At 53.4% G+C, this 9201-nt stretch overlaps 1 protein-coding gene across 1 annotated transcript in view; it reads left to right on the top strand.

Annotated features, from left to right (window-relative positions):
• Positions 1-1774: 1774 nt before the first annotated feature.
• Positions 1775-9201, top strand: part of TRANK1 (tetratricopeptide repeat and ankyrin repeat containing 1) — an 89945-nt gene continuing 82518 nt past the window's right edge. Inside the window, exon 1 of the mRNA XM_037148201.2 lies at positions 1775-2063. Coding sequence (XP_037004096.2) covers positions 2041-2063 — 23 coding nt within the window. The 5' untranslated portion in view covers positions 1775-2040. The remainder of the gene's footprint in view (positions 2064-9201) is intronic.

The following is a 9201-nucleotide window of genomic DNA, read 5'->3' as shown; positions in this document are numbered from 1 at the left end:
AGAAGCAGAAGTGTTATTTAGAGACACTGACATAGCCCTCAACGGATCAGTTAACATAAAAGTTGCCTCTGGGGAGGAAGTCGGGTGTGCGGGGCAACTGCTCCTTTAACTGTAAGAATATATCATTTTGATAAAAATGTCACAAAGAAACAGGTTTTTTTTTTTGTTTGTTTTTTTTTCTAGCACCGTTCTGAGCTGATGTGACGGCTCGGAGGGCAGCGGTGAAAGATACTGGAAGAAGTAGGACACAAAGATTCAGATGCTGAGGGAAGGAGCTGGCTAGGCCTTCTGGAAGCAGCCGCCCCAGCGGGTCGGAGACAGAAAAGAGGAGGCAGACCAGCAGAGGAGGCTCGGGGCCGTTCCTAAATACAGAACTGGGCGACGCTGGGAAAATACTGGAGAAAGGACGGTAAAGTCTCCTAAAACGGCAAGGACCGATGATGTCTGGGAAATAGTAAGTGCCTCCAACTATGTGAAGACGGGAAGGGTTTCCCCAGTGTTGTATCGTGTTATAATCACCCGAGGAGCTTTTAAAAAGGCCCCCGTTGTTCCCCATGCCCAGGTCACACCCCATACCAATTCCATGAGACCATCTGGGAGTAATGAGCCAGGTATCAGTACCTTTAAAAGACCCTCAGACGACTCCAGCGTTCAGCCGAATTCGCGAACTGGTGGAATACAGCGTTTGTGTCCGGAGGCTAAGACTGGAAGCGGGGATAAAACTCTTACGCGTCCGAAATGCCCAGCTACATCTTCTGGTCTTTAGCAGCCGATGGGATGACCTCCCCCCCCCCCTTGCCCTCAAGGCTTTTGAACTGCCAGCGATGCACTGCGGTGTGGGGGCAGGTTTGGTGCAGAGGAGATGGGAGGAGGCGAGGCTCTGGCGCACTGGCTAGGCGGAGGGGCTCGTTCCGACTCCGAGCACTCTCCTGCCCTCGCCTCCTGGACATAGTGCTGTTTCTCAAGCCCTGTGGGGTCCTCCTCCTCGGGCAGGGCAGCTGGGGATCTGGCGTGGTGGTGCCTCCGAAGGAAGCGAGAACCACCAGGAGGCAGTGTGGACTCGAGCCTCGCCTCGCTGTCTGGTCCGACCAGTCCCTGGTTGGGGGGCTGGGGTGGGGAAGGTTTCCCGGGGAAACTGAGGACCCAACAGGGGCCGCGAGTGAGAGGGCGGGCGCTCGCAGCCCGGATCCTCGCCAACATGGCAGCCTGAGGTTGGCCGACCACCTGCCCACTCAGTACCCACGCTGCCCTTCCAGGGGCTTCCTTGCAGCTCCCTGCCTCCCCCGTGGGCTCCACGAACACCGCTGTCCGCGTCGAGAAGCCCGAGGCCTCGCTGGCCTCTTCACCTGCATCCCGAGCTTCCCAAGAATGGAGGGTCGAGCTCAGAGTAAGTACTCGGCGTCCAGCAGCAGGAGCACAGGAAGTGGGAGCGAAGGGCCGGGCTCGGCGACCCGCAGTTTCTTTGTAGGAGGGACCGGCAAGTCCAGGCCCTGATGTTCACTGTGGCCTCCCTTCCAGCGGCCATCGCGGCGGCCGGGCCAAGGCGGACAGAGTTCCCCGAAGACCAAAACGTGTGTGTGTGTGGGGGGTGTGTGTGTGCGCGCGCGTTGTCCCCCGTGGTGACTGGCCTGAGGCACCGGATTTTCGTAGGCAACCGACGGCCACTCTACCGCAGCCCTCACCGGTGCTCCTGGAGAGACGTCGAAACGCCTCTTCTGAACACACTGGCAAACACCCCCTCCCACCCAGAGGCGACGTGCACGTGACAGTCTTCGGGCTCTTGCAACTACGTGGAAACTTGGAATAGGTCTGCGGCTGCACACAGCTGGCCGCCGGGGTCCTCGCGCCCCCGCCCTGCTCATCGCGGCTCGGGCGCCGCGCCACCGGGAGCAGGGGCCCCGCGCGGCCGCTGCACCGCGCCGTCCCTGCCCAGCGCCGCGGCTTTCGGGTTTCCGCACCACCCGCTGCGCCCTGCCCACCAGGGACCAGCTCCCGAGGCGGCGGCTGCTGCGCCCCGGTGCGGGCCCTTAGGCCCCAACCATGTGGGACCCACGGGCAATTAGGTGCGTACGCGGCGCGGGAAGAGCTGGGAAGCAGCCGGCCTTCCGGCCCCCGCGCCTCTTCCAGGCGGGAAGTGGCCGTGCGCTGGAGCTGGGGACCCCATGGCGGAGGCCGAGCAGGCCATCCCCTTGTGCCCCACACTCCTCCAGGGGCAGACCCGGCCTGTCGCGCGCGGGGTCGGACGCGGGGCACCTCCGGCCTTCCGGGCCCCGGGGGACTAGGGCGCGCGCTGCGACAGGACTGCGGCGGCGCGCGGCCTGCCTGGTCCCCAACCCGAGGACCGAACCTGCAGCTCCTGGGCCCCGCTTCCATCTCCCGGGGCGCGCGGGGGTGGGGGGGGGACGGACCTCGGGGCACCAGCACATTCTGATGAGAAGACCTGTGGACGCACCCCCAGGCACGCACTCGGGCTGGCGGGCGCCGGGGAGTGGGGCGGGATTTGTGGGGAACTTGGAGAGTGACCACTTCCCAGCAGGGAGAGGGTCGCGATTCCAGCCCCTGGAAGGCCTCTTGTCTAGCCTTCCCGATTGTGAGCAGGGCTTGCCCGAAAGGGGCTGCACCGCCCACAGTCCTCAGCGAAACCAGTGTAGGGCGCGGGTGCAGCAGGGGCTCAAGGCCAAGAAGGGGAGTCCCCAGAAGCCCAGGCTTCTGCTTTCGGTCGTTTTCAAACCTGGGCTCGGAGCCTGGAGCCTGGGGGGTGCGCTCAAGGGAAGCCCTGAGCATTTGCAACGCCGTTGAAGTAGCGCGTATCTTTCAGCGCTCAGGGCGGGCCAGCCCGCTTTCCAGTTGGGGGAGGGGGGTTGTTTCTGGGTGGCCACAAGCTTTAGTGCTGCGGTGAAAATTCTTTGGGAGATGGGCAATTTGAATAATAAAGACAATGATTTTTAAAAGAGGAGAGAGAGAGGGGACCCTGAGGTGTCTAGTCCCCAGCCCAGTTGCTGCTATTATCTCAATCAATACTTGGCTGGAAGAAATATCAGGGAGAAAAGGGCTTGCATGTCTAGCAGCCAGGTCCTCCCCACTCTGAGCCTCCCCGGTGGCAAGCACCTTTCTTAGGTAAGGTTTTTACACAGATGGCTTGGTCTTTTGTTGAGCGTCTTGATTTGAACCTGATAGGAAGTTCTACCACCTTGAAGGAGAGTGAGAAGTTTGTTCCAAGTGTTTTTGCCAGTCAGCTCTGTTTTGTGGAACTGAGGCGTGGACGTGGGTGCTTGGGTTCTCAGTGCGGTTTGCTGGCCCTTGCATCCTCCACAGGGGTGGAGGTGGGATTGGGGAGTGTGGCACTGCTCGGTGGAGTCAGACCCCACCCCTTCAGGGATATGGGGTTTCTCAGTCTCCTTTTGACCAAGACCAGCAAGAGAGACCACATTTGCCCACATACATGTATAAGGATAAAACTTAACAGGAGTTTCACAGTATACTTATTCTCTTCTCAGAGTGAGGCACAATGACATTTTCTGTTTCTCTATCATTATTATTTTTTAAAGCTAGTTATAATCCATTCACTTGAGACCTCCATCCAGGGGGTGCCCACCCTTTTGGCATCTCTGGGCCACACATTAAATACACAAACAAAAACTGATGAGGAAAAATTTAAAAAGAAAAGGTTTTCAGTAAATCTACGATTTTGTGTTGGGCTGCATTCAGCACCATCCTGGGCCGTGGGTTGGACACCCCTGGAACGGGGCTAGGTGGCCGGTGCAGGCTGCGGAGCAAGCGCATCAGCCTTTCCCTGGGAAGGAACTCTGGGAGGGAGGAGACAGTGTTGGACAGATGGCTGATCCTCATACTCGAGCAGGGAAATTCCTGCCTGAGTAACGAGAGCACCACAGGACAGGGCTGTGTGGCTCGCAGCGTCTGCAAAATGGGCCTTGCGGGAGTGCTGGTGGTTGGGGGTGGGGCGAAAGGGGCAGAATAAGGATTCCTTGCTATTATGCCTTCCTTTTTTTTAAAGAAGGAAAGGAAGAGAGTGCTGCCAGCCTGCCACAAACTCTGGATTTATAAACTGGAAAGGGGATTCTTTAAATCTCTTGTCAGAATTTCACACCTGCAGTGTCAGGAGCCGGGCCATGAGCATTTTATAGATGAAGAAATGGAGGCCCATCTCCTGTTAGTCACCAGTGGTGGGTCTGGGGTCAGATACCACTTCTCTCTTGACTTCCCAGCCCATAGCTCCCAGGGACCAAACAGAGACTTCGACCTTGTGAGATTATTAAACTTGCTGACTACCTCTGTTTTCCTGTGGCTGATACCTAAGGCCCTCTTACTCCTTTCTTTGTTTCTTGGGATGAAGTTTCTTTTAGCAGAGTGGAGCCTGCAAGCGCCACGTTTGGGTGGGGAGGATAAAGCACCCCTGGATGTTTTTAAGAACTGAAGTGGAGGTTGGGGTGTGGGCCTCCGGCCATTGTCACGTACGAGCGTGGCATTTTTCACATTGACCTTGAGAACAGGCTGCCCACTGCCCTTTCAGAGGGGAAGTGAAGCTGACAGGTCAGTGCCTTGCCTTCGGTTTCCCAGCCAGTGACCCACTGACTGTAGACTCGTGGCTTGTGTAACAAATTTCCTTCGTGTGGGGCCTGAGGTTCTTAAGGTCGAAAAATCCTTGCTCTAAGAAATGAAAGAGAAATTTGAGGGCAAGGTGTCTCTGTAGCAAAGAAGATACTGTAAATTACAGCAGAGATGGATGGTGGGGACAGGGGCGGTGGCAGGGAGAACACTCAGGTTTAACATTTTTTTTAAAAAGTATTGAGCCAGGTAAACAGGCAGCTCTGGAGCCCCCAAATGTCACAGTGCTTAAACCAAGAGCGGTGTTCTTCCTTTCATCAGCGAGGTGGTCCATTCTGCCTGGTCAGACATCTTTCTTGGTCTGAATTCCTCACCTAGGCATTGCTTCACTTCCTTGTTTTTCAGCAGTGCCTTGTCTCCTTGTTTTTGTGGGAAATCGGGAAGCGTGACTCAGCCTTACCGATGACACCTTGACCCAGTCCACCTGACTCGGCTCCCTCTTTTGCCCCGGTGCTGCAGCCTCAGTGCCCACCTGTGCTCACTGTGGCCTGTGCGTCTGAGCTCCTGTGAGCCTGGGGAGCTGGTGGGGCTGCTGCATGGTGGCCAGAGCCGAGCCATGGGTAGGGCCAGCTACCTCTGTGTTTGAAGTTCCTAAGGCATTTAGATCGAGATGTTTGTCATTTTTTAAAGCAGCGGGTCCTCCTGCAATGGGGCCAGAGGCAGGAAGCGGGCAGAGTCTGGAATGGGGCAGGGTTGCCATTCCTAGAAAATGGTGATGACCTTTCAGAGGCCTAGGGGTGGAAAAATTTCCCCTTCTTCCCTGCCAGGTTCTTTGGCTGTCGTAATAGTGAACCTGGTGGAAGACAGATTAACGGGAGAATAACAAGTTTAATTTTATGTGAGGGAGGCCCATAAAAATATGAGATTCAAAGAAGTGAGCAGAGCGAGAAGCTTTTTTTATCTTTTAGACAAAGAAACAATGTGTTTGTGGAAAAGTGACAAGACCAAGGGGTGTGAGCCGGGGGCAGTAAATCAGGGAAGAAGTAACAAGGTTTATTTCTACAGCCTTGTCTGCCCTTCACTCCCTGTCTGTGGTGAAAGAACGCCTTCTTCCTCCTGGTACAGGGAGTGTTCCTTTCGTGTGGGAGATTTGTCTCAGGAAGTGGGGTCAGAGCGTCCTTGCACTGGCTGTTTCTGAATACCTTTCATGCAAAATAATCAATATACCAAAGAGACATATTTTGGGGTATCACATTCTGCTCCCCATCAGAGGAAGCCAGGCCATTTTGGAGGAAACTGCACAACAAGGAGAATGGAGAGAATCCCAGTGCCATACTGGGCAGTTTGATCCGCTGTGACAAGGATACCTGGGTCACAGCCTTGAACTGGGATGAGCTTCCTGTCCAGCTGTGGCCTGCAGGGCACTCTTCTTATGTCACCCGTGGGCCAGCTCATCCTCGGCCCCGCAGGGTCCACCTTACCTGGCAGCTCAAAATTTGGTGACTTCCAGAGCTCACGCAAGTCTGAACTCCTTGGCCGTGCACTAAGGTTCTGTCTAATATGCCTTTTCTTCTCCTCTCAGTGCCGGGCCCTTGTCACCGCTTTTCACTCTTTGTTTTTCAGGGCAGTGTCACTTTTCACAGAACTCAGGGCCCAGTCCTATGTCGGATGTCAACATGAGACACAGGCACTGCTAAGGGTGGCAGAACGGAGTGAATGCCGGGCAGGCCCATGTGCCGGGGTTCCTGGAGCTGCAGACAGGCACTCCAGGAGCGTTCCCAGCCCCTAAGTCCTTCCGGGGGCAGGTACGGGAGGTCAGTTCTGGGCCGTGTCCAGACCGAGGAAAAGAACTTCTAGCAGGCAGACTGAGGGGTGCCAGGAGGGAGAGACAAGCATCTCCGGTAAAAGAAGCAGCTTCTTTTTAAGAGTAATGATGAGCAAGCGGGCTTTCCTTTAAATACCAAAATAATGATGATGACGATATAATAATGGTAGTAGTAGTTGATCCTGCACCAGGCTCTATGTTAAGTGTGTTTTTCATATCTTAATTAACGCTGACAGAAATATTATGTGTAATCCCCTGTCCTAGAATGTTAACTTCACGAGTGTTTTGGGTCCATCTTGCCCACTCACAGGTTCTGAGCATCCAGCAGGGCACTTGGCACTCAGTACTTGTTGACTGACTGAAGAAATGGGAGTCCAGTCATGTAGGGGATACCGTGTGTTTTCCAGTAAGGAAACTGAGGCCTGGAGTTGAGTGAATTAGGTACCTGACCCCAGGCCCGGAAGAGGTATAGTGAGGCTTGGTCCCAGGTTCTAGATTTTCTCTTCTATCGGGGGACACATTCATATCCTTCTGTCCTCCTCCTGGCACCAGCCCCAACCCCACTGCGTTGCCATTCAGAGACCGTGAGAGCAAGGCAGCCAGATGCGTTGGTGTCGCACGCAGCGGTGACCGCACTGTGGGGCATGCAGGGTTGGAGAACGCTGGAAAGGTGAGTGGAGGGTGTGTGTGTATGTAGGACATAGAATGGGAATCTGAGCTGTTGGGCTTTATTCTACAGGGAGTTCGGAGCCATGAAAAGTGGGGTGTGTGTGTGTGTGTGTGTGTGTGTGTGTGTGTGTGTGTGTTTAACAGTTCTGAGTTTTATTTAGAAAGCTGGGAGTATAGATGAATGGACCTTTCCATCTGGCCACTTTTTTCAAGGCCAAGTTCAAGGCTCTGTGTTTCAGGAAACTTGTTAGCTAGTGTTAGAACTGGGGCTAAAACTCAGATTTTCCCAGCAGTACTGAGGGGCTGCCTTTCAGGGGTCCCTGTCTGGGGGAGACTTTTTTTATGGGGATTTCCAGGGCACCTCTGAACCCCTCCCCCCTCATCCCCATGTCACAGTGGATGGTGTTTTAGCTTCTTTGCTGGGCTTGTCTTGCCCTGCATTCAAGGAGGGAGAAGTAGCTTATCCTGGTCTGGGGGGGTGGAAGGTGGAATGGAGGCCAATCAGCATTTAAAATATCACAGAGGGGGTTGGGGAGAGATCTGGAGGAGAGGCAGATGGGGCTGTTGCTATTCAACTCAAGTTCCCCCGCGAATGGGGAAGCACCTTTGTTCCAGAGCTGCCGCAGGAGGGCTTTGTGCCCCCTGGGGCAGCTCCAAACTTTGCAAACTTGGTAATCATCTGTAAGTCCCAGGTGCTTTGGGGGCGAGTGGAGAATATGACAGGAATGTGGTGCTTGCTGGGCAGCCTGGATTTAGCACAGATGCTGAGTCAAGATTGATGAGCAGCTTGTGCCGGCTGATCCTTAACTTCCTCGTTTGTCTTGAGGTAGAGTGAAATGCTAACTCTGGGGGCTTTCTCTGGGTTTGCTGTTGCAGGGATTTGATTTTAATTCTAAAGGCCATCCTTCCCATTTTCTCCAGTCACCCTCACCCTTTGTGCAACTCCTCCCTCCTAGGGCTTGTGAACACTGATTTGGGTACGGATTTGGATTTGTGCCTTGCTTGGAGATGTCCCTTCACCTTGATTTGAACCTGTTTTCTGACCTGGGAAATTTGGATAACTGGCATTTTAGGGACATTCAATGAGAAAATACCCAAGAAGAGCTTAGTATGTGGAACATAGTAAGTGCTCAATAAAATTTACTTGTTATTGTGCAGCTGCCTTGGACTATTCACATTCAGATATCAGATGGAAAAATGCCAGTCTGTGGCACACGCTGAGGAGCAATTGTGACTGTCACCGGCCACCAACTGGGAGGAGGCCTCTCTATGCCCATTCTCTTTGGAGGTCAAGTGGTCGAGACTTCACTACAGCATTAGGAGTTGACACTGATCTTTCTTTGCCCTTCAGTGATATTTCTTAAGCATCTTGCAGGGACCTGGTGAGGTTTTAGGGACTTGGACCTGCCTTTCAAAGTCCAAACCATCTGCACGCCGTCCAAGTCTAGAAGGTGCTGTAAGATTCTCAGCTCACCCTTCCTTGACAATGACTTTCTTTGGTCCAAGGTTACATTTCCCTTCTTTGGGCAGAGTTAAAATATCCCTTCTTTTGTGAAATTATGGGGAAAGAAGGTGGTACGCTTTTAAAAAATGTTCTTAAATGGCAAAATAGAGAGTTAGCAGCTCTATTTAGGTTCCTTTTGATTTCTTTTCTCTGTGTGCAAATGTTACTGCTTGCCAGCTCCAAACTGATCTAAGGATTACTCTTTGCTTTGAGCATTTATTTCTGCCGCATCTCTGAGGCTGTAATTTCACACGGGAATATGTGGCACTTTTTGCTGACCAGCTGAGTTCTCAACAGGTGCTTATGAATGTGCAAACATCTCTCTCCTCTGTTTTCTGAGAGTAGCCAGCCACTGTGGCAGTTTTATTTTGGTTGGATCTATCTGGTGGTTTCTGGTGTGTACTTTGTGCGGTTGGCTTTCATTAAATTTGTGTCTTCCAAGGGAACAGCTGACAGTTCAACATTTCTTGGCTTTCCAGGAGATGGTGAGAAACCCAAAACCATCAGTGAAAGTAACTGCCACCCCCTAAACATTTCTTCCTTTCCAGTTCCTCCAGCTTAATCGTCTGCCTCTGATAAGTCAAGAGCCGGGAAATCATTTATTCATGCAATAATGCCGAGCCCTCTGGTTGCAGAA

The sequence above is a fragment of the Artibeus jamaicensis genome, unplaced genomic scaffold (genome assembly GCF_021234435.1).
Source record: "Artibeus jamaicensis isolate MK-2021 breed Jamaican fruit bat unplaced genomic scaffold, CSHL_Jam_final contig_519, whole genome shotgun sequence".
NCBI lineage: Eukaryota > Metazoa > Chordata > Mammalia > Chiroptera > Phyllostomidae > Artibeus > Artibeus jamaicensis.
Note: the sequence above shows the minus strand (reverse complement) of the source record. Positions and strands in the feature narration are given on the sequence as shown.